Here is a 25,510-nt window from a genome sequence, read left to right as displayed (position 1 = left end):
TGCTTCAGTGTACAGCTGAAAAAATGTTAAAATGTTCACTTCTTTAAAAAAATATAATCATCATTTAGAAACCACATTTTCTGTTTACTTGAGTTGTAAGCCAATATAAATAAGCTCATAATGGCATAATTTATTGAGTATCTTTATATATTGAAGACCTCTTTGGTAGGACGTTGCACTGTCATTCTTTTTTAAATTTCATACATTTATTTATTTCAGTAAAATTACTTTTTAGACATGTAGAATAGAAATCTAAGTGGGCCTGAGACCCTGAACTGTTAATTAGATTAGGGCTGAATGATTTGAGAAAATAATATAATCGCGATTTTTTTTACCCAACATTACGATTGCGATTTAATGTATGATTAGTTCCTCATCTCATGCATTTCATAACAAAAACAAGCAATCAATTTTTCCCAAACTATAACTGACACAATGTTAGATTAAACTAGGGCAGACTTTTTTTTTTTCGATGATTTTTTTCTGATGATTTTTTGCAAATTTGATATGAACTGTTGTATTAAAGGGAACGATATCTTTTATATAATTCTCTAATTTAATAAGAAAAACATACAATAATAAAGAAAATATGATTTTTTTTGTACACTATTTTGAAAATATGCCACTAGAATGATTGCATGATATGTCATGCATAACATCTCTGCTGCAAAAAAAGTTCTAAACTGGTATTTTGACACAAATTTCAGGTTTAGGAAATATTAAATCTTCTGCGATTTGAAAGTTGCAGCAGGTCATATTGCTATTCAATCTAATTTGCGATTAATTGCCCAGCCCCAATTTATTTAGATAATGTTAACGAGGGACGTTTTCAAGTTCCTAGTTAAGAAAAAGAAATAATGTGTTGCATTTGCCTCAACTACTGTCCTAAACTGTGACTTTAAAACACATACACGTACATAAACCCAAATTTGTGTGTACTGTCACCACCCTGCTATACAGCATATATATTGATATACTAAATGGTAAATAAATGGTCATTCATACGTTTATATTCACTGTGTTTAATCAGATGGGGGCTGAGCCTGGTATAATACAATAAACAAGTAATCAGTCGACCTCTAACCCAGGTTTCTTTTCCTATCCACCTCTCTTTTTCTCTTTTGCTTTGTACTCTAAGATAACACGGATGGAGTTCGTTCACACCCGAAGCCTGATTTATCGAGATGTGAAGCCTGAGAACTTTTTGGTAGGCCGACCTGGCTCCAAAAGACAACACACCATCCACATTATAGACTTTGGACTGGCAAAAGAATACATAGACCCAGAGACCAAGAAGCACATCCCATACAGAGAACACAAGAGTCTGACTGGAACTGCTAGATATATGAGCATAAACACACACCTGGGGAAAGGTAAGCATCTATCGTGCTATGTTCGCACAAATGTACCTCTCATATCATGGATGCGTAAATAGATGTGGAAGACATTTAAGAGCTGCTTATGTGATCTCCCTCACACTCTCAGAACTTTTGAGAGTAGTTATAAATATTCCGTACAATAATGTTGCCTTAAGAGGGTTGTCAGTGTGGATAGAAAATGTTTTTATTAGAGATTATTGAATGATGAGTTTTGGTAAAGTCCCTGTAAAGCACAGGTGTCAAACTCAAGGCTCGGGGGCCAAATCTGGCCTGTGAAATGGTTAAATCCGACCCTCAAGATGATCTGATATTTCTGTTCTAACTGTCCCATCAGTCTGAGGTCTGCAGATTTCCTCAAGTTTAAAAATGTGAACATATCCTTGATGATTTAAGATTTCCTTGTTAAGTCATCAAATCTAAAAAAGTAAGGAGTGACAGTATTTAGATAAGAAGTCAGGAATGTGGGAAAAGAAATTAATTGTGTTTTAATTTCACAATCAGGACTCACACTTAGGATTTTGACTTTTATTTAATACTTTGAGCATTTCAGCTCATAATTTTGACTTCTCATATAATATTTTGAGCTTTAAGATTCATAATTTTAATTTTTTAGTGATATTTTGACCTTTTTAACCAGTTATTCTGTATTTTATCTCATATTTTCAACTCCAAACTTTGACTTCATGATCCCATAGTTTGACCTTTTAGACTCACAATTTAAAATTTTCAATCATATTCTGACTTTTAATTTCATGATTACAAATTGTATTTTATATTTTGACCTTTTAAACTCATGGTTTTGACTTTCTTTCTAATATATTTGCCTTTAAAAACATTAATTTTCAATTTCATGTTTTGACTTTTTTGAACTAATAAATGTACTTTTCTCAGATTGTGAACCTTTAAACTTATCTTGTTAACTTAATGTCAAAATCATGTGTCATCAGTGCTGTTTTTTTCCCCATTTTTCATTACTGGTGAAACAAGGTTGACAGTTTCTGGTTAAAAAGGTGACCCTGTTAGGCCCTCAGGCTAGTCCTGAATCCAGAATCCGGCCCTTTCTGGGATTGAGTTTGACACCCCTGCTGTAAATAAATAAAAAATGTGTATTTTAGGTTTTTTGTAGGGCAGAGGGCTGTGCCAGGCCAAAATTGCAGTATCAAAACATCACCGAATTCATAAAATAAATCTTAGAATTCATAAAAAAATCAGGCAGTAGTGCAGTGTTTCCCCTAAGATGGAGTTGTAGCAGCGGAGGTGAAGTGCAGCTTCGGTCATTCCCTGCATTAGTGTCAGGTCAGACTGTAGGAGGAATTGGACGCGCATGTTGCACGTACAGGTGGGAGGGAGAGATGACACTGCACAGGCAGGTGTTAATGCCAGGAAATCAGCAGGAATGGTCAGGTAGGATGTTAGCTGTCCGACGCAGGACTCTATCGCTACGTCCTGTCTGTTCAGTTCAGCGCTGTGTGGACGAGGAAAATGACAACTTTTTTTAACGTCTTGCTGAGCTCCATGTGTGAGTGTGCCGAGGGCGCGTTCTCCCGCTTACTTCCATGTAAACGCTTTTGCGCCGCGAGTGTCTGAAGCTGTCACCTCTCCCTCCCACTTTCTTTTGCGAAGAGAAGACTCGCCTTACTCAAATTCTGATTGGCTCTATGTTTTAGCTGACCAATCCAACCGACAAATGCAACACATATTAGTCAATTAGTGGCTGATAAGGACATGAGGGACGAAATACAGAACAAGTGGCGTCCTGTATTGAATCAATACAGGACACTGCATTTAAATGCAGCAGTGGCGATGCGCTGCTGCTGGCTGCATATAGGGGAAACACTGTAGTGAGCAACTGTAAAATACAGCATGTCTGTTGACCACGCCCACTTTCAGGAAATCCTCTCTGTCCAGCAGATTTTGTAGGTGATGTGTGATTTGAATTGCTGCTGAAGAGATTCAGTTTCCTGATTTTAGCTCTTCAAAATAAAAGTCTTTAATCATCATGGGAAGCACAGACTTAAATAGTGACAAATTTGATATTTTCGTTAACACTAGGGGTGTGACAAGACTCTTGGGCCCACGAGAACAAGACAACATGACATTTTACACTTTTCTAATGTTGGAAAAAAATACATGACTGGAAATATGTCCCTTATAACACTCAGGTCTATTCAGAAATGTTTGAAGGGGGCATATTTTACTCTTTTAAGACAAGTTTATTTTGGTCTCAGAGGTCCCAAAAACATGCCTGTGAAGTTTTTTTTGCTGTAAAACCCCTCCAGTATTGGATTTTTGCATATCTAAAAACCCCTCTGTTTTAGCCCTGCTCAGAATGAGCTGTTTCTGTGTCTGTGGCTTTAAATGTTAGTGAGCTGTCTGACTCCGCCCCTCTCAGGACATGGATGTGGCTCTCCTGATGTTATAGACACTTTTATCCAAAGTTAAGGACCTGGCTGGGATTTGAACCATCTACCTCTCAGACAGAAGTCAGAGTAGTAACCCACTGATCCAGCATCCCAGCTGGCAGCTGAGAGGAGGATCAGGAGAAGAGGGCGGGACTTTCCTCCAAGTGGGGAGGGCCAACCAAACCTGGGGGTGGGGCTAACTCCCCACGTGAGGTCATAAAAGGGAAAAATCTGAGAACAGCTTGTTTTAGCACACATTTTCTGAAAGGTGGAGAAAGAGAGTATTAAAAAATAGGGCTGTCAATAGATTAAAATTTTTAATCGTGATTAATCTCACAAATTCCATAGTTAACTCGTGATTAATCGCAAATTAATCACACTTTTTTTGTCTGTTCTGAATGTACCTTACAGTACTATTTCTCAAGATTTAAATACCCTTATCAACACAAGTGGACTAAAATGCTTTCTTTATGCAAATGTTTGTTCATGTCAACAACCCAAAACAACAACAGATAAAGATAAAGAAAATTCTCTAGTCTGAGCTCAAAGATACTGAACGCTGCAAAAATATGCTGAGAGCATAACATGGTAAACTCAAGCCACATTACTGAATAATAACACAATGTAGAGTCAAACTTTAGACTTCTAGAAGTTAACTCTGTTCTCAGCAGCTGAACACTGAACAACAGATCTCATCATCACACATGGACATAAAGAAGTCAAGTCTCTGCTGAGAGCTCAGCAGTAAGGCACAGACACATCTAATGGTGTTTCACTGTTCTGATGTGAGTAAGGTGGACACATCTGCCCTGCTCAAGAGAAAAAGCAATTACTTAACAAATGTCTGCTATTATTTAGCATATTTTTACTTTCAAACTAAAAAATGTAGTCCAAATGTAAAATAAATGCTGACAGTAAGAAATGAAGGAATAGCAGAGGTAATCTGCCTGTCTAGTTTTAGTCTTTAAATGAAATGTCTTTAAATGAAATGTATTTTCAATGTTGTCATCAAACATATTCTACCATACTCTGTCCACACAAGCATGACTTTTGACAGCTCCTGCCCCCTCTATGAATACTCACTCCTCATTGGCCAATAGTCTTTCCCTTACCCTGTCACCTACAAATATATTTAGCCACGCCCCCCTCTACTGGTTACACAAGTCATTACTTCCTCCAAAAACTGACCCTCCCAAATGTGGTCCTTGTGTTGTCACACCCAAACAACTCTCTCATACTTCCCAATCTGCTTCTAATATAAGCCCAGTGTCATCTACCCTCACCCCTTTGTCCATTCCTGTGATAATTACTGAAAGACCTGATGAACCATATTATACACCAACTGTTTTGCCTCATAGTAGTAACAGGAACAACTTAATTCCTATAAACCCTGCCCCCCTTTCTGTGCCCTATGCCTCAGCTCCTCTCAGGGTTGCACTGGTGAATGCTCGCTCTATATCTAATAAATCATTTCTGCTCAATGACATAATCCAATCCAAAAATCTAGACTTCATGTTTATAACTGAAACCTGGCAAAGGACCAATGAAGATGCCCCCCTAATTGAGTTATGCCCTCATGATTTCTCCTTCATAAGCTTGCCCAGAACTTCTGGCCGTGGTGGAGGACTTGCTGCTGTGTTTAAAAATAATTTTTCTTGCCGTTTGGTGAACACTGGGTCATTTTCTTCTTTTGAACTTCAAATGATTAAAATTGGCCATTCTAACCCCTTTTATGCCATTTTAGTCTACCGCCCACCTGGCCCAAATAGTTGTTTTTTAACTGATTTCAGTGATTTTTTGTCCTCCATCTTAAAACTCCCCAGATTTTTACTTCTTGGTGATTTTAACATTCACATTGATGAGGTCTCCGATAAGTTTGCTTCTGACTTTCTAAGCATTACTGAGTCATTTAATCTGACCCAGCATGTAACAGGCCCTACTCATGTCAGAGGTCATACATTAGACCTTGTCTTTACATTTGGTTTAAAAGTTGACTCTGTTGTTTCTGAGGAATTTTTTATCTCCAATCATTATGGTATCTTATTTGATCTGTCCTTCAACCTAGATACTCTGCCCTGCCGTCGAAAAATCAAATCTCGCATCCTTAATCATCTCACTGCAGAAAAGTTTTCTGCGTCCTTTCATTCCTGCCATTTGACATTACTGGGTGATACTGACATACAAGTACAGTCTTTTAATGAGCACTGTCTTTCTGTTTTGGATGAAATTGCTCCCTTAAAATCCAGACTGGCCCCTTCGAAAAAGCCGCCCCCCTGGTCAAATGATAATATCCGCTCCTTTAAGCGAACATGCCGTAAAGTAGAACGGTTGTGGAAATCCACCCGTCTTTATGTCCATCATCAGCATCTAAAAGAGCTTTTAACTGAATTTAATAGTATGGTTAAGGATGCCAGAGATAAGTATTTTGCAAATCTTGTAACACAGAACAGACATAATCCTAGAGTCCTGTTTGAAACTATTAATAATGTTGTCTCTTCTCCATCACCCACCCCCCCAATTTCCTCTGATGATGAGTGTGAAAGATTTCTTTCCTTTTTTGTTAGCAAGATCAATGACATCCAAGCACAAATCACTCCATCTTTTTCTTCTGCTGTTCCCTGCCCACCTCACCAAACAATCCTGGACAAGTTCTCTCCCATCTCCCTACAAGATCTAAAGAATCTGGTTAGAACTATGAAAATTTCCTCTAGTCCCTTTGATATATTGCCCACCCAGCTACTAAAATCTGCAATAGATTCCATTGGCCCATACATTCTTTCAATTGTCAATAAATCATTAGAATCTGGTCACGTTCCTTCATATTTTAAACATGCAGCCATTCAACCACTTCTCAAAAAAACAAACCTGGACCCCTCTCTGCCCCAAAACTATAGGCCCATTTCAAAACTACCCTTTATTTCTAAAATTCTAGAAAAAGTGGTTGCCAAACAACTTACAGCTGCCTTGGACACTCATAACATCCTGGATAAGTTTCAGTCTGGTTTTCGTCAGTCCCATTCAACCGAATCAGCCCTTCTTAGAGTTTTTAATGACCTCCTGATCAGCTGTGATGAAGGTAAATGTTCTGTGTTGGTTTTATTGGATCTCAGTGCAGCCTTTGACACTGTGGATCATATTATTTTAGTTGATAGGCTGAAGCAGTGGGTGGGCATTTCTGGCTCAGCCATTGATTGGTTTTCCTCTTACCTGTCAGAGAGAACATTCTCAGTCACTGTTAACAGCCACAGCTCTTCAAATTCCCCCCTGGTCTGTGGAGTTCCCCAAGGTTCAGTCCTTGGCCCAACATTATTTTCCTTGTACCTGCTCCCACTCAGCCACTTAATCAACAGTTTTAAAGACATATCTTATCATTGTTATGCAGATGACATCCAGCTTCATATATCTTTTACACCTCAAAATTACACTAAAGTGTCGGTTTTACTCAGTTGTTTGAGTGCCATTAAAGACTGGATGTCAGACAATTATCTACAGCTAAATGCTGACAAAACAGAGGTCCTTGTCTCGGCCCCAGATGGTTTAGTGCCAGGGATTTTGGAGGAACTTGGTACCCTGTCTACTTATGTAAAACCTGTTCTTCGTAATCTTGGTGTTTCATTTAGCCACTCTCTATCTCTAGATCAACATGTCAATAATCTGGTCCGTTCTTGTTTTTTCCAACTAAGAAATATCGCACAACTCAGACACATTGTTTCTACAGCTCAGATGGAGATGGTTATTCACACTTTCATTTCCTCCCGTTTAGACTACTGCAACTCACTTTTCACCTGTCTTAGTAAAACATCTATATATCGTCTACAATTAGTACAAAACGCTGCAGCCAGACTACTTACCAAGTCTTCAAAAAGGTCACACATCACACCAATTCTGTATTCTCTCCACTGGCTTCCCATACACTTCAGAATACATTTTAAGATTCTTGTGTTTACTTTTAAAGCCCTGCATGGTCAGGCACCAACCTATATTATGGAGCTCCTAAAACCTTACAATCCCAGCAGGACTCTTCGGTCCTCTGATCAGGGTCTGCTGGTTGTTCCACACTCCAGACTAAAAACTAAAGGTGACTGTGCATTCAAGGTCATTGCTCCAACTCTTTGGAACTCACTTCCATTGAATTTAAGATCAGCAGAAACAGTTGATTCTTTTAAAAAGCAACTTAAGACCTACTTGTTTGGTCTGGCCTTTACTTAATCTGTTTTGTGTACTGTGTATTCTCTTATTGTACCTTTGCATTAATTGCTTGTGTTTCTTTTACCTTTTTGTAAAGCACTTTGTGACCTCGCTGTTCTTTAAAGGTGCTATAAAAATAAACTTATTATCATTATTATTTTAGTTTTAGTCTCATTTTAGTCATTTCTTACGTTTTAAGTTTTAGCTGACAAAAACTTAAAACATTTTAGTCCAGTTTTAGTCCATAAAAAGTCCTCACATTTTAGTCTTTACTTTTAGTCCAAGCATTTATTTTTTTGGGTTAAATCTGGTACCAAATCACGGTAGTGTGTTCTCTGCCAAACCTGGGGTCCCTGCTTTCTACAGCTGAGAGACAGAAAAGATACAGCTGCATTGTTTTTGACAGATTTACCCACAGTGGAGAAATATCACAGATTTTGAATGTCCGACAAAAACTACATTACATTTTAGTCTAGATTTAGTCATCTTGACAAAAACTAAACTTACTATAGGTCAGTTTTAGTCAACACAGATCTATTTTTGTTAGTCTTAGTATAGTTTTTGTCGTGGAAAAAAAGGCTGTTGATGAATAGTTTTAGTCAGTTTTAGTTGACGACATTAACACTGATTGGTACTTGGTGTTGAAGCAGGGAGACTGTAACCTTCTGCTCCTGTGGTCCTGGCGTAGGATGTGTTCATTTAAACACCGTTATTGTTGTGTGTCTTTCAGAGCAAAGCAGGCGGGATGATTTGGAAGCTCTTGGCCACATGTTTATGTACTTCCTGCGTGGCAGCCTACCCTGGCAAGGACTCAAGGTGGGTAGGCATCTGAACCATCATCCAGAGTGTTTGGGTTTGTAGTCAGCAGTGCTGTCCCATAAGTGGGCCTACAACAGGGTACAGTAGGCTCATTTCACTACTTTGCACTTCCTTGCATCCTATCTACTCAGTTGACCTGGAAACCATTCTCCCTCTGTTATGATGAAAATCCTTCTAATCCTTTAAATGTACGAGATTGAGCAGAAAGGAGTCCTTAAGTCTGAGCAGTCTCGGAGTGAGGGTTCACCAGTGTACGTTTCATGGAAGGTTCTGAGGCACAGCATCTGCCAAAATGCATCACTTTTTACCCAGTTTATTCCCACAGCGCATTGGTGACGAGATATATCACTAAATTGTTCAAAGTAATTCAAGACAATTTAATTTCAAAGAATTGTGACATCACATGCGTAGGGCTGTAACTGCATTTGTATTGATACTGATACATCTGAGCGAGTTCAAAAGGCAGTCATACGCGGCAGAATTCACACCTTATTCCAGGTGGCGCTAATTCTCATAACTGCTAATAAACAACAATCAAGGACGTAAAAGACAGAGGACAACACACAAAAGCCTCGTTTCCGCCCAGTGGTCCAGTTTGTTTCAGTACGCTTTGGTATGGTTCGGTGCACTAAACACCAAAATAGTTAGCATTTCCACAGACAGCCGTGCCCTGACTCGGTGGGCAGGCTGTAAAGGCATGAATGTGACGTCGCAGTCAGCACGAGTCCACTGGTCCAGCTGTTCAGTTATGGAAAGGATGAGTGACAGAAATCAGCAGGGAATAAGCAGTGAACAGCTTAATTTCAGCTGAAGTGCTGTCTTTTAACTACATCTTAATGATGTTAGCCACTGTCAGTACAGATCCTCAGCTGATGGAATATGTGTACAGAAATGTTTAGATTCGTAGCAGTACGTTAATATGTGAATATATTTAGTCTAGAACAGTTTTTATGACATAATGTAAAGTTTAGCGCTGTACTGTGAGAATTCACCACATTAAAAATAAACTAAAGGTTTAACTGATGTTAAAATCAAACTAGATTAAGTCAGAAATCCTGGGTGCGCTGATCTGGGTTAGAATAGGCTCCAGCCTGAAGTTTTTTAAACACATTCAACAACAACAGAGCGATGTCTTCACAGGTTACCAAGATTAATAACATCTACAATACAGAGTGTCAGCTGATCTAAAGCTTCATATTCACCAAACTTCAGTTATAAATAACTTTGAAAAAATAACAGAATTTATTATTTTTTAAACTGTATTAAATTGCATTAAAATAAATTGGCTGAATAAATTACATTACATTATTAATAGTGCTGCAACCTCCTTCCAAAAGGTCTTCAATGAATAAAGATATTAATGAACAAATACATTTTTTACTGACTAGGTTATTTTAATTGATATATTGGCATATTTATACCCATTCTTTAAACACTAAAATTTCCCAGCCAACTTGAACATACCATCATACAACCATAAGTTAGCTTAAGTATGCTAATTAGCATCTATCCTGCAGATTTCAACACAGACTTCAGCACTTGATTACTTTTTTAACCAGTGGGACCTACTACAAAGTTTGAGAGAACTTTTTACAGCTTTACATCTTGGCGGATAAAGAGGTTAGAGCCGTCTGAAATCTGAGGATAACTTTACCTGTGACATAGCTGCAGACATGATGGAGTGCTCTCTCCCCCCCCTCCGAGGCTGATGGTTGAAGGTATTGCATTTAGAATTAAATAATTCTAAATTAAACTTTATGTTGCACCCAAAAAAAAGAGATCATTTTATTCTCATTAATCTACACTCAGTACACCATCATGACAAAGTGGAAACACAGGTCTTGATTTTTTTTTTCAAATTTGTAAAAATAAAAAAAGTGAAATATTACAGTGACATGAGTACAAAACCCTTGATATGTAGCTCAGGTTCCTCCATGTCTCTGGTCTTTGTTGAGATGTTTAGATGTTTCTACACCTTGACTGGAGTCCACCTGTGCTAAATTAACCTGGTTGGACATGATTTAAAGGCTCACACCTCTCTATAGAAGGCCTCACAGCTGACAATGATATCAGAGCAGAAACCAGGGGTCAAAGGTCAAAGGAGCTGCAGAGCTCAGAGGCAGGATTGTTGACAGGAACAGATCTGGGGCAGACTACAGAAACATTTCTGCTGCTCTGAACCTCCACTCTGCTTCTGTTCCCCCAAAGCATGACCGTGTGTTATCATGTACCTTTGGATGTGATTATCTCAGACAATAGGCTGCAAGCTTGTTTGTTCATTTTGTATCGAAGAGTACACTGTTATTTTATTTCTTATTTTTTAGATATGTTAACATGTCTTATTTGACATATTTCAGCTGAATTCTTATTTAGTTGATTGTAATGTCAGGTTGACATTAAGGACATGCTTGTGCAACACATGCATTTGAACCGGTGATGACGGAGTTTTAAAATCTATTTCAGGGCGCGAATTTTACGATGACAGTACTGGATACCAGTTTACCGCCCACCACATGCTCTATAGCACTGATCGTCAACTGGCGGCCTGGGGGCCATATCAGGCCCTCCAAAGCTTCCTGTCCGGCTCCCAGACGATCATTAATTTCAGAAAAGGAGGAAAAGAAGATGCCGTGGTTTTAAGAGACTCCTTTGGCTCTGAATGTCTGTTAAATCCACCCCAGAAGCAATTAATATTAAAATAGTTTGAGAAGGACTTCACATTTGATCTGTTCTGCAGAAATTTACTGTCATAATCAAAAAAATAGGGTCAAGGTTGGCAGAAGTGCTGCAAAAATGACCAGATATAGTGGTGAAAAGAGGTTAAAATGTGGCAAAAATTGGTAAAACAGGAAAAAAGGGGCAAAAAGTATCAAAAATTGACAAATGACAAAATGATGCAAAAAAAGTAATGTAAGGGGTTAAAAAGTGACATAAATAGGCGCGCCGGTAGTCAAGTGGTTAAGGCACATGCCATATACGCAGGCGACCCGGGTTCGAATCCGGCCCGTGGCACTACCTCCTGCATGTCTCTCCCCGCTCTCTCCCCTGTTTCCGACTCTATCCACTGTCCTATCAAATAAAGGCAAAAAGGCCAAAAATAAAATCTTAAAAAAAAAAAAAAAAAGTGACATAAATAGAAGAAAAGTGGCAAAAATGGATAACAGAGAGACTTAAAGGGATAAAACATGCAGGAAAAGGGGTTAAAGAGAGGCAAAAAGTGGGTTAAAGATGCAAAAACGTTTTAAAATAATTTAATACTGGCGTTAAATCACAATTGTGGAGGGCCCATTCTCTGTGATTTTCAGGGGCCCAGCCAACTCTGTTGTCAGGCCTGGGATAGATCTCACTGGTAATGCCTGAAAATGCCCTGCTTTTTGAAAGAGGATACAAATACTGCTACAGTAATATTTCAATCAGACCAGAATATTTATTTAATTTTTGTGTATTTGAAAGTCCAGCCCCCAGAGTCTCTGTCTAGACTGAATTTGGCCTTTGTGCAAATGTACTTGATGACCCCTTCTCTACAGGCCACTGGGGAGTATTTAAAATGGGGGCAGCTGGGCTTAGTGGTAGAGGTGGGTGTCTCTCAACCAGAAAGTTGTGGGTGCAATCTTCAGCTCCTGCAGTCGAACGTCCATCCATACATTGTCTTTGTTTGGGGTCAGGAGGAGCTGAAGCCGATCCCAACTGTCAGAGATGAGGTACACACTGGACTGGTCGCCAGTAAATTACAGGACTGACATATAGAGACAGACAAGCAGCCTCGCTCAGACTCCCACCTACATGCGAGCTGGAGTCATCGATTAACCTTATCAGCATGTCTTTGGTCTGTGGAAGGAAGCTGGATTATCCATGTGCATGAATCCGTCTCAGCATTTGAACTAGGAACTGTCTTGCTCATAGGCAACAGCGCTAACCCCTTTGCCTCTGTGCAACCCCTCAGGCAGGTTACTTGACCCTTAAATGTGTAAATGTGTATGGATACAAGTGAACAGATTTGCTAATAATGATGAACTCTTTACCTAACAGCCTTCACCATCGGTTTGTGATTGTAGTGTGAGTGGGTAATGCTGCACCAGTTGTGCACAAAGACTATTGTGGTGTATTTCTATTATGGCGTCTTTCTTTAATTGCCTTGAATTTTTAATCTTTCATGAATAAATTTGTATCTCTCTTGTTTTTAGGCTGACACTCTGAAAGAACGTTATCAGAAGATAGGGGACACGAAGAGAGACACACCGATAGAGGTCCTCTGTGAAAACTTCCCAGGTTTGTATTAAAGAAACTCTCCTCTAGGCAGCTGTTGAATGCTCAGGCCAGCATATTTAAATTTCAGTTTTGTTTGTTGTGACTATGAAATGTGTGTGTGTGTGTTTTGTTGACCTCTGTTTATGTTACAGAAGAGATGGCCACCTACCTGCGGTATGTGCGTCGCCTTGACTTCTTTGAGAAGCCAGACTATGATTATCTGAGGAAACTCCTTACGGACCTCTTTGATAGAAACGGATACATCTTTGACTACCAGTATGACTGGACTGGAAAGCCTCTGGTTAGTGTGGATTGCCTGTTTTAAGTTGCACACAAATAGTCTAAGATTAACTTGTGCTAGGTTTAGAGGAGATTTAAATTTGACTGGTCACTTCAACAATGCCAGTTGTTTAAATAGGAAAAGATAAGGTTATGACATTAGGTGAGACCAGTGTTCATTTTGGCAGCTATTTTTAATTTTAGTCTTAGTTTTAGTTTTTAGATAAAATGTCTTTTAGTTTTAGTCACATTTTAGTCATTTCTATCCTTTTTAGTTTTAGTATAGTTTTAGTCCATAAAAGTCCTCACATTTTAGTCTTTACTTTTAGTCCAAGCATTTATTTTTTTTGGTTAAATCTGGTACCAAATCACGGTAGTGTGTTCTCTGCCAGACCTGGGGTCCCTGCTTTCTACAGCTGAGAGGCAGCATAGATACAGATGCATTGTTTTTGACAGATTTACCCACAGTGGAGAAATATCACAGATTTTGAATGTCCGACAAAAACTACATTACATTTTAGTCTAGTTTTAGTCATCTTGACAAAAGCCAAACTTAGTTTTTGTCAGTTTTAGTTTATGTCACAGTTACTGTTTATGTCACACACAGACGGCTGATAAACTTTACTTTGGCTTGGTTTAGTACTTCTCTGATTATAATCTGATGATGAGCAGAAAAATTAAGTAGATATATTCATCATCAACCGTGTCTCATGAGGAAGATGAGACGCTAGCAATTTAAAAATAGCTTGTTGTCATAAAAACTCCAGCGGAAATTTAATTTAGTCTCTGTTACAATGCGAGACTGGATAAAAACAAAAGTGCTGGACCGTCAGGCGTTCATGTAATCCATGATATTTACCTCACTTTGTGTTTTAAATGTCCGCTAAAACAGGAGAGAGGAACGATTTTAGATTTCCAACTAAATATTTAGTCTTTCACTTTAATCTGCTTAAAGTCTCTCTGTTCCAGTACTTTTGCTTTCCTAAAAATTTGGTGTTCCATTTCAAATAAATCTATCTCCTAAGTTGTTTATCCAATCCAGATGTAAACACCTGGAAATAAAAACTGAAATGTTGATCTCTTGTCTCATATTCATCGTTTGTTGTCAAACCCAAATGTTTTGAGTCTACAGCAAAAATAAAGGAATTGGGCCCACCATTCCAATACTTTTGGAAGGGACTGTATAATGAAAATCATGGACAACTTTACAGTGTCATTAACTCGTTCTCTATGCTCCATTCTTGGTACAAATGCAATGCACACTATCTTTCTAACAAAATAAGAATTCAGACTAACATGTTAACATGTCTTATTCAGACTAATGCAATCAGTGAACTCTTTCTTACTGTAAAGTAAGTACTTCAAAGCTTTTGATTTGTTTTTGCATTTATTTCAGCCCACCCCTATCGGTCCAGTATCCAGTGAGACTCCTCTTCAAACAAGTAACCGAGATAAAGTGCTGCAGACCAAAAACCAGGTATAAACCCTTACTCTGTTCAAACATACAACATTAACAGTTTTTTTTTAACTCTGATGGTTTGCTATCCATGTTATTGCAGTTTAGTCATACTTTCACACGCTGGCATGCCAACAACATGAAGCAGTTGTTTCACACTCATACTCCATCAACTTCAAAAACCAAAGCTGGAAACTTGCTTGGTTTCCTTTTCAATCAACACAAAAAAAAGTTATTATGCTCTTAACAAAATAAGGCTTTGTAATCAAATGAGGTAAGTGGTCCAAGGAATTGAGCTTTTACGGCGCTTTTCTAGTCATCTGACGACACAAAGTGCTTTTACACTGCAGGTCACACTGACCCATAACAACCATACTCTCTACATTCATATACTGATGGCAGAGGCTGCTATGTAATGTCCATCAGTATTAGCTAAAGCCATTCATATGCATCCATTCACAGCCCACTGACACAGCAGTGGAGGAAAATTGGTGTCTTACCTAAGGACTATTGCTGCAGGAGCTGGGTTTTAGGGATGGGTGGTAATATGGTTATAATGAATCCAGGAGTATTTAAGAATATCCATGGTACTGCTTTAATGTCATGAAGACAGTGCTATTTCATGAGCTTATGTTTATAATAAATCATTCATCCTAAGAACGGGCTTATTTTTCAACAAAAGGTCTTCCTCTTCAGACATGCTCATTTACTCATGCATCATAGGCAGGCACTGGGCCACCGCACCAGGCTATAGTCTTCTCTGAAGTCAGACTATAATACAGCGCCACTGGTTTAGATGCGATTCACAGACGTTTGAGTTAAAATTCTTTAGTTCTTCTTTCTGTGGGTGATTCGAACAAGAAAAATAATCTGAAGTTAATGTGAATAAGCACAGATGCTCCAGCATCAGGCACATTTAAACATTTTTAAAAATGTTGAAACTAAAATTAACCTTTTATATGCAATATTTAGATAAATGTTATTAGGTGGCTGCATGTATGGTTTGACCCCAAAAAATTCTAACAAAAGGTTTCTCAGTGGTTTACAGTAGTATCAGATGTACTAAAGAACATACTAAAAGTTTACCAAAGTTTGACCACTAGAAAGGTGTAATCTTCAAGATGGCGGCCATCAGGTCCTTAAAATGACCATTACTCCTTTGTATTCCTCCTAGACCAGGAATACTGGTGCCTGATACATGTTTTGGCCATGTAATATTCTAATTAGCATATTTGCATGATAGATAAGTGATTACAAGTAGAATTATATATTAAAGCAATTGGTTACAAGCATATTTATGTGAAAAAGTAAGTACAGACTGACCACTTTCTTCCATAGTAAAAAAGAAAAAGAAGAACAGTGCCTTCTGTGGCAAAATTTTCTTCATGCATGACAATGCACCATCTCATGCTGCAGAGAATCCCTCTGTGTCATTGGCTGCTATGGGCAAAAGGAGAGAAACTCATGGTGTGGCCCCCATCCTCCCCTGACCTTTAACCCTACTGAGAACCTTTGGAGCATCCTCAAGCTAAAGATCTATGAGGGTGGGAGGCAGTTCACATCAAAACAGCAGCTCTGGGAGGATATTCTGACATCCTGCAAAGAAATTCAAGCAGAAACTCTCCAAAAACTCACAAGTTCAATGGATGCAAGAATAGTGAAGGTGATATCAGAGAAGGGCTCCTATGTTAACATGGAACTTGGCCTGTTAAGATGTTTTTGATTGAAATAGCTTTGATTTCAGTAAATATGACCTCCTAATGCTGCAAATTCAACAAATGACCATTTTCAGTTCTTTACAACCAATAAAATGTTTTAAAACTCTGTTGTGCGTAATAATGTGGAACAGTGCATTTTGAGGTTTTTTTTTTTTTAATAATGGTTATCATTATGAAGTTTGTTCAGAAACATTTGAATAATGCTTTAACGGCTGATGACTCAAAAAATATCCTGTCATTTGCATTAATGTTTAGGAAAATAAGAGAAAAATGTCATTTGCTTAATAATGTGGAAAGCGGTTTAAAATTAGTCAAAACAGGGCTGCCACGTGAAGGCTCAGTACCGCTAACCCCTGTGTTGTATTTTTTTATATATATTTTTCATAATGCTTTTGTTTTGCCTTGGTTTTTTTTTTTTTTTTAAATGCTTTTCTTATTTATATATATTTTTTTTCTATTTTCTGCAGTTGTTTCCTCTTATTCTGGTTTATTTTTTATACTTTTTAGCACGGTGACCCTCACTAGATTTAACATTACTCGACACACTCTTCCTCCCATAGAGGATGATTATACTGATTCTCACAATTCCCAACTGGACATGGTCCACAAGCAGGCATGCATGGTAGTCCATATGCCCTGCAACTGCATCGTTGTGTTCGGCAGACAGTTGTGCAATTACAGTGGATCATCTGCAGGAGGCTTTCTGGGGCAGCAGTCTTACTGGTCATAACTGGCAGGAACCGGTTGTACACCAGTTTCCATCCCCAATCCACTGTGTTCATGTCACCTTCCTTTCTAATCCACACCATGATGTGGAAGTAAACTCTTTGGCAGTGGTATTTGGTTGAGGACTCAGTTTGAGGCAGACATTCTCGGCTAACAAATGATTTGGCTGTAACGATTTTCTTGCTAAACAAATGATTTGGCTGTAACGATTTTCTTGCTAAAACGGTTGTAGCGCAAAGAGGAAAATGAATCTGTACTCTTTCCACCAAACAACACTGCCGTTGCCTTGGTCCCATGGTCCTCTATTACATCCCTTGCTTGATGTGGAAGCAGAAACACATTTGCACAGGACTGGATGGTTGATTCACCATTCACAAGTTTCTGGAATGCTGTCTGTAAGTACTCAAGGATGAAGTCTGTTTGAGCAAAATGGTATACACTGTGCTGCCAACAACATTTCAATGAGGCAAGCCATTTCAAATGTCAGTGTTCTCTTCCACCATCTTCTGAATTGCTGAAAATTGTGAATTTAGTTTTGTTGGGTTTAGTAAAATGCCACCTTTATACTCAAAAACATCGATAGAGGAGGCATTACATATGTATCACCTTATTCCAATTGAAATGTGTGACCATTTTAGAGGGTTCACACACAGGCCTCTGTTCAGGATAACTCAGAGTTGTTTAAGATCAAAAGTTATACAACTCCAAATTAAGTTACTTTTGGGTGCAATAACTTTTACATTGAATGTGAAGTCTGTGTTTTGGCAAAAAAAAAAAAGGGTATGTGTCCAAAAACACATACTGAGTAGCAGTTACATGGCATGGCTAAATCGTTTACATCTCTGCTTCACCCCAAACAAAGATAAAACCTTAAAGTAATCTCACAAAATCATGTATTCCTTAAGTATGTAATCATGTCAATGCAATTTAGACAAGTCCAATGGATCCATAGACCTGGAAAACATGGTGTTAGACACCCAGATTGACCAGGTCAAATAATGAAGGAGTTAGGATTTTTTAAGGGCTTCCTGCCCATCTTGGACACCATCTTGAAAATAACACCTTTCTAGTGGTCAAACTTTGGTAAACTTTTAGTATGTTATTAAGGGCACCTAATACTACAAAACAGCTGAGAAACCTTTTGTTAGAATTTTTTTAGGGTTAGGTGGTGTTTTTTTCATATATGCAGTGGCCTATATCAGCAGTTGTTGGTTGTATGGGGTGCTGCTGACGTAGTCTATAGCTATTAGAAGCCTCCTGCAGAGTGAAGTCTGGACCAAGCTCACCACTGATGCCCACTGTAAAATAAAATAAAATCTAAAAAGCTGACCTATCTTCATCTGTCTTCATCAAAACATTCACAGTTGTAGATCATTGCAGTTTTCTCCCAAAGGGAGAGAGAAAAAAAGACAAAATTCTATTTCCTCCTCCATCCTGATGACGCGTGAAACCAGTGCTGCAGCTCTTCAAGTGCATAAACATGTGTTAAACATATTAAACACTCATGCACAGCTCTCAAGTGCTTGGTCCAACCTGCACCTTTTATAATGTGGCTTTTAAACACCTGGTGGGAATACCGTAACCTTGCATAGCCAATGGATTCCCCCATTTCTGTGTTTTTCACCGGTGAATCCATCTTGCAAAGCTCCCGTCTGAACCGTTAGGGCCCGGTTAGAAAGTGACAGGACCAATCAGCAATGAGGGGCAGTACTTTCAGGCACGGCGGAGTCATGACATAAGCAAGCAGCAACGAGAGGCCGGTGCAAATATGGTGGAAGAGATTAGTGTGGATGCTGCTAAAGCGCTGGTTTTATCAGAACTTGATGACATTTCTTTGTTAAAGAAGAACAAAGAACAGCAGTGAGTTGTTTTCTTTTCAAAAACGACAAAAGTCGAGTACTGACATGTCTACAGTCACCATGGTTCACGTTATGCAGTTCTCTATGGAGTTTACTCCTCAGTAGCGGCTACATCACGTGTTTTGTTGCTCTGATTGGCCCGTAAAGATGTGATACAAAACATTTATCCAAACCCCCTCAGAGTTTTTTTTTCAAAGCCTCTGCCCTTTCACAAACGCTGTGTATTGAAGCTTTTAAAGATGGATGTGTGAAGCAAATCCATCTGGTGTGTCAAGTTACAATTATATCATATATATGTATATTATAACAATACAATATAGATTGAACAAGGGCTGAACAATTTTGGGAAATAGATTTAACTGTGAGGGTTTTGACTCATATTGCAAATTGGATATCTATTGTTATATTGAAGGGAGTGAGATATATATATATATATATATATATATATATATATATATATATATAGTGCTTAACAAATTTATTAGACCACCACCCAAAGTAAGGTTTATGCCACAGCTGCCCTAAATTAACAGCAATGGTAAAAATTGGTAAAGCCAAAATCATTTTTTATGTTTCTGCAATGGTTAATATGCCAATATGTAGAAGCTCTTTATCCCAAATGATATTTTTAATGCTAAAATATAATTATTATTGTTATCCATAAATTTTCAAATTTACTGATTTACAAAAAAACTGAAAAAAAGTAAAGCACATAATTATTTCTTGATTAATATGTGAAAAATTATAGTTATTTACTGTCATTCCTGAAGAGAAAAATGAGTTTTAGTGGTTGAATCTTATGCTTGATTCATTTCTGACTTCTTAGAGAAGCCCAGTGAGCCAGCTCAAATTTGGGTATAAAAAAATAAATTCAGTTTGAAATTCCTCATTCCTGTTCAAAATGGTAAAACGTGGAGAGCCCACTGAAAATGAAAGAGTCCGCATTAAAGCACTTCATGATGCTGGATGGTCTTTGAGACAGGTGGTCTAATAAATTTGTTAAGCACTGTATGTTTTTTTTTTTTTTTATGATTTATTTTTGGGTGTTTCGTGCCTTTATTCTATAGAGGACGACAGTGGATAGAGTTGGAAATCAGGGGGAGAGTAGGAGAGACAGGCAGTAAAGGGCCATGGGCCGGAGTCGAACCCTTGCCGCCCGTGTACAGTGGTTGCGCTTTAGACCGCTTGGCTATCAGTGTGCCCCGGGAATGATAATTTTTATATATTTCTCATATTCAATAATAAAAACATACAAAAATGATGAAAGTTAGATTTTTTTTGTAGGCTAGTCTTTGAAAAATGACACTTAAATGATTGCGTGATAGTTAATGGATTACATCACTCCTGCAAAAAAAAAAAAAAAAAACAGTTGTAAACTGGGGTTTTGACAAAAATTTGAGGTCAAAGAAATATTGCACCTTTTGTGATTTTAAAATTGCAGCAGGCTATATTGTGATTTAATCTGATTTTAGATTAATTTCCCAGCCCTATTAACCAAACAGTGGAGGGTTTTGAGGGGACAGAGGTTTTGCTGCCACCACCACTGAGGATGAGGAAGACACCTTGAGGTGATCTTTTAGCAACTAAGCAACTAGCAAGCAGCAACTAACCAAGGAAGATGGCCTTAGATCTTCAGTTTTTAAACAGAATTTATACCTCTCCACTCAGGCTCTGTCGGTACCCTGTTGTTTGGCTATGGGCCATGTTAAAGGGAGTTTCTTTATGTTAAAGTGGAGAAATAACTATTAATCAATTCAAAACTTCAGTGTGAAAGCATGTTTTTTTAATCATTTTCCCAGAGCTTTACACACTCAATTTCCTAGTTATCAATTCCTCCAAAATATGCTGCAACTTTGTCCATTAATCATCCATCTTTCTCCCATTTATCAACACCAGGTGATGAGTTCAACGAATGGGGAGCTAAATACAGATGACCCCACAGCAGGACACTCCAATGCACCAATCACAGCAAATGCAGAGGTTGAAGTGGCTGATGAAACAAAGTAAGGACGTACACACACATTGTAAAGTAAAGCCAGAATGTCGACTGTCAATATTGCTTTTTCTGTCTTCATCAATTTCTTTTACTCTGAATTGCAGTGTCTAAAGGAGTGTCATAGTTAAGTGTTTATTCATTGAGCACTTAAAAACATACCGTGCTTTTACCAAAGTACTCTACAGCAGAGGTATTCAAACTTTTCTCACTCAAGGCAACCTAAAGTTAAGCTAAAATCTGAAGGCACAACACATTTAAATCAATTCAAAATAGACTTTTTAAATAATGTTACAGTCAAGGTGGCCTATAAGGGGAGATAAAGGGGGCCTAGCCAACTGGGGGATCATGCAGATGACTAAAGGTGGCGAAAATGGGTTAAAGTGATGAAAAAACATGGCAAAATTAGGCAAAAAGTGGCAAAACACAGTCAGAAATGGGTGAAGATTGGTAAAAAAAAAAAAGTAAGTGGCCAAACAATGGGTTGAAATTGACAAAAATGTGTTTACAAATTTTGCAAAAATGGGTTAAAAGTGATATAAAAAGTGGGCAAAAATGGGTAGAAAAATTGGTGAACTTGGTTAAAAATAGCACGAATTAATAGTTTCAACACCAATTTCAACTGACTGCCTGAATCGATTCAATTACAATTAACAAGGTCCCACTACGTTTGGATTCATGCACACCTTTCAGAAAATGTGTGCTGAAACAAGCCGTTCTCAGATTTTCCCCTATTCTGTTTTAGAAGTTGATATTGAAATCTATACAACTTAAAAATTAGATGTATGATTTAGCATATTTAGGAATTACAGCCACTTTATTCAGGGCACCTCCATTATAAGGGCTCCAAAATAAACGGACATACATAATTATTAGGGAAAATTCCGAGAGAAAAGTTGCATTTGAAGTCTGTTGAATGTGGTCTGTGTGTTTCAGGTGCTGCTGTTTCTTCAAGAGGAGGAAGAGGAAAGCTATCCAGAGACACAAATGAAGAGATGCCACCTCAGCCCCATTCCCCGTCTCAGTTTCCACTTTACTCTGCCTTTAGCCCCTTGCAATAGCTCTCTGATTTCATTCCTTAGTCTTCAGAACCTAGCCCTCTACTCCAGGACGTCCTGACTTGGGTCGGCTGGGCTGGCTCGACCATTGGAAGCAGACCACGACTGCTAAGCCGACAGACTGATTTCCTCCACTCTGGACTGATTAGACAGACAAGAGTGAAGCATCTGATGTCAAGCCTCAGAGTTTGAAGTGTGGACTTACTGTACAAGGAGTTGTCTCATTGTTATCATTGTCTCAAATGGAACTGTAACTGAAATCAGAAACTGCTGTAGGAAGCTGGTGAACACAAAAACAGATCAAGGTCTTTGAAAGGCAAGCTTATTTTCTGAAAACTGGACTCAGATGGGTAACTTGCAGCCTGTCTAGTTCTCTTTATTTTCTAAGGTTTTTCTTACTGACTGGTTCAGAAGAGAGAGAAGGGTATTTCTTTGGTGCAGAACTTAACAAAAAGGCTAAACGACAAGAGGGTGCCAGACTACACCTGCTCACAAACATGCACATGTACAAACACCCTTTCCTGAGCACATCATAAAAAGACTTACACAACAGAATGCAGCTCTCTAACATGGTCGATCTAGTTTCTGTTTCCTTGGTCACAGGAAGTACAGGGTAAGCTGCTTTGTCAGGCACCTGCAACAGACCAAGCTTCATGTACTTCTCAGGCACAGTCACCCTCAGATGAAATCTCACAACCACAAGAGTCAAAACTTTATAAAGATGTTTATGAGAAAGCTTTTTCCTCTTCTAATTTTTAACTAAAATGATTGTCTACGGTTTGGAACCTGTTCTTTCTGTGTTTTTGAGTTGTTGGAACAGTTTGTTTTGTAGCTTCAACTGTGTTCCTTCATGTTTTTTAATAACTTGTATTTTAAATTTCAGTTTATTTTGCCTCTTTTCTGTCCGGCTTTGAGTCGGATAACTCCATTAAAAAAGGAACCAAATTAAATAAAAGCTGATATTTATTTATAGGTTGATGAATATTTGTGCAATATTTTTGTTCATAAAGGAAGTATGTCATTAAATCTGATTATTTAGGCAAATGTGCAAAATGATGACACAGGCAGGCCACACTTTGGACATGGGACTGGGGGATTGTAACAAAAGCATGCTTTTTTTTTTTAATGGAGTACTTTGTGAATCCTCCCATATTTTAATTGCAGGTCTATTATTTAATTTAATTTTAAAAACTTTATTTGTCCTAAGAGGGGCAATTCAAGAGCTATGATGAAGGAGATGTAGCACTTAAAGTGCAAATAACCAGTCTTGGGCAAATAAAAAAATGAACTAGCAATAGTAGAAGCTATCACCAAATTTGTCACAACTAATTTTAAGTTAGGGTTAGGTGGACATGGAATAAGAAAAATCACTAAGTGTTTGAGATTATTCATTGTTGACTGAGCCTTGACTTGTTCCTCTGCTGAGCCCCGGCTGTGTGAATAATTTGGAATGGAGTGGTTCTGTCGCATAGTTGGGCGCTTCCATCAGTGTGTGGATGGATGAATGTAGGAGCACAACATACACTGTGTTGCCAAAACTATTCACTCACCCATCCAAATAATGTAAATCAGGTGTTCCAATCACTTCCATGTCCACAGGTGTATAAAATCATCACCTAGGCATGCAGACTGTTTTTACAAACATTAGTGAAAGAATGGCTCGCTCTCAGGAGCTCAGTGAATTCCAGCGTGGTACTGTGATAGGATGCCATCTGTGCAACAAGTCCAGTGGTGAAATTTCCTGGCTCCTAAATATTCCACAGTCAACTGTCAGTGGTATTAGAACAAAGTGGAAGCCATTGGGAACAACAGCAACTCAGCCACCAAGTGATAGGCCACGTGAAATGACGGAGTGAGGTCAGCGGTTGCTGAGGCGCATAGTGCGCAGAGGTCACCAACTTTCTGCAGAGTCAATGGCTACAGATCTCCAAACTTCATGTGGCCTTCAGATTAGCTCAAGAACAGTGGTAGAGAGCTTCATGGAATGGGTTTCCATGGTAACAGCTGCATCCAAGCCATACATCACCAAGTTCAATGCAAAGCGTGGGATGCAGTGGTGTAAAGCACGCCACCACTGGACTCTAGAGCAGTGGAGACACCTTCTCTGGAGTGACGAATCATGCTTCTCCATCTGGCAATCTGATGGACCAGTCTGGGTTTGGTGGTTACCAGGAGAACTGTACTTGTCTGACTGCATTGTGCCAAGTGTAAAGTTTGGTGGAGGGGGGATTATGGTGTGGGCTTGTTTTTCAGGAGCTGGGCTTGGCCCCTCAAGCCCGTTTCAGACTGAGAGTGTGACACGTCTCGACCACGACACGCATGAATTTTCAGTTTGATTGCATGTTAACAAGTCAGGGCTTTTAGACTGCCTGCATGTGCGCCGCATCTCACGTGGCTGATACGCGCTGCTCAGGCGCGGAGAATTGAGAGATTTAAAGTCTCACCTACTTTTTTCCGCGCACCGCGTGTGGCTGTAGACCATATTAGACAGGTATATGATAAGTGGAGAGCCATATTTACATCGCTGTGGCGAATATGCACATAGAGTATTATAAAGAGAACACCACAAGCTTAAATGAGCCTGTTTTATAAAGTTGTTCTCTAAAGATCTACTATTAGTGAAGCTTTGTCTCCACATTGGTTGAATATGTCACAGGAAGAATAAACAACGTATGAATGCTTTTCTGGTTTGTGCTTTTCAAATTAAAAGCCCTGTTTAGTATTTCTGTAGAGAAACTCTGTTCACTTGTACAGAATGCTTTTGTTTTAAATAGTTCCCGACAAACTTCCTCTATACGCTGAATCAAGTAGCTTGTAGGTTTTTTTTTTTTGTTTTTGTTTTTTTAATGTAAAACTCGTGAAGAAGGACAGGGCTTTGAGAGCAGGAAAATGCAGCTGACACACAGAATGCTTGCGCCCTGTGTGAAAGTTGCACCAGCAGGAGCCGGAGCAGACGCGCAGCACACACAAGCAGCAAAACACGCTCCCAGTCTGAAACGGGCGTTAGTTCCAGTGAAAGGATCTCTGAATGCTTCAGCATAGCAAGAGATTCTGGACAATTCCATGCTCCCAACTTTGAGGGAGCAGTTTGGGGATGGCCCCTTCCTGTTCCAACATGACTGTGCACCAGTGCACAAAGCAAGGTCCATAAAGACATGGATGAGAGAGTTTGGTGTGGTTAAGCTTGACTGTCCTGACCTCAACCCGATAGAACACCTTTTGGATGAATTAGAGCGGAGACTGAGAGCCATTATTATTATTACCATAATAATAATAATAATAATAATAATAATAATAATTTTTATTTTTATTATTATTATTATCATTATTAACACCATTATTATTACATTATTACAACCAGTATTATTATTATTATTATTATTGT

General features: G+C 38.6%; 1 protein-coding gene across 3 annotated transcripts in view; it reads left to right on the top strand.

The window, feature by feature from the left end:
• The window catches only part of LOC121519967 (casein kinase I-like), a 43,680-nt gene extending 20,344 nt beyond the window's left edge, over positions 1-23,336 (top strand). For 2 of the 3 annotated variants that reach the window (XM_041803101.1, XM_041803100.1), the window contains exons 5-11: positions 1,139-1,373; positions 8,700-8,785; positions 12,973-13,057; positions 13,189-13,337; positions 14,712-14,792; positions 20,971-21,077; positions 22,004-23,336. In XM_041803101.1, coding sequence (XP_041659035.1) covers positions 1,139-1,373; positions 8,700-8,785; positions 12,973-13,057; positions 13,189-13,337; positions 14,712-14,792; positions 20,971-21,077; positions 22,004-22,058 — 798 coding nt within the window. In that variant the 3' untranslated portion in view covers positions 22,059-23,336. The remainder of the gene's footprint in view (positions 1-1,138; positions 1,374-8,699; positions 8,786-12,972; positions 13,058-13,188; positions 13,338-14,711; positions 14,793-20,970; positions 21,078-22,003) is intronic. The other variant, XM_041803102.1, reaches the window with a different exon arrangement.
• Positions 23,337-25,510: the final 2,174 nt, after the last annotated feature.

The sequence above is a fragment of the Cheilinus undulatus genome, linkage group 13 (genome assembly GCF_018320785.1).
Source record: "Cheilinus undulatus linkage group 13, ASM1832078v1, whole genome shotgun sequence".
In the NCBI taxonomy this organism is placed as follows: domain Eukaryota; kingdom Metazoa; phylum Chordata; class Actinopteri; order Labriformes; family Labridae; genus Cheilinus; species Cheilinus undulatus.
Note: the sequence above shows the minus strand (reverse complement) of the source record. Positions and strands in the feature narration are given on the sequence as shown.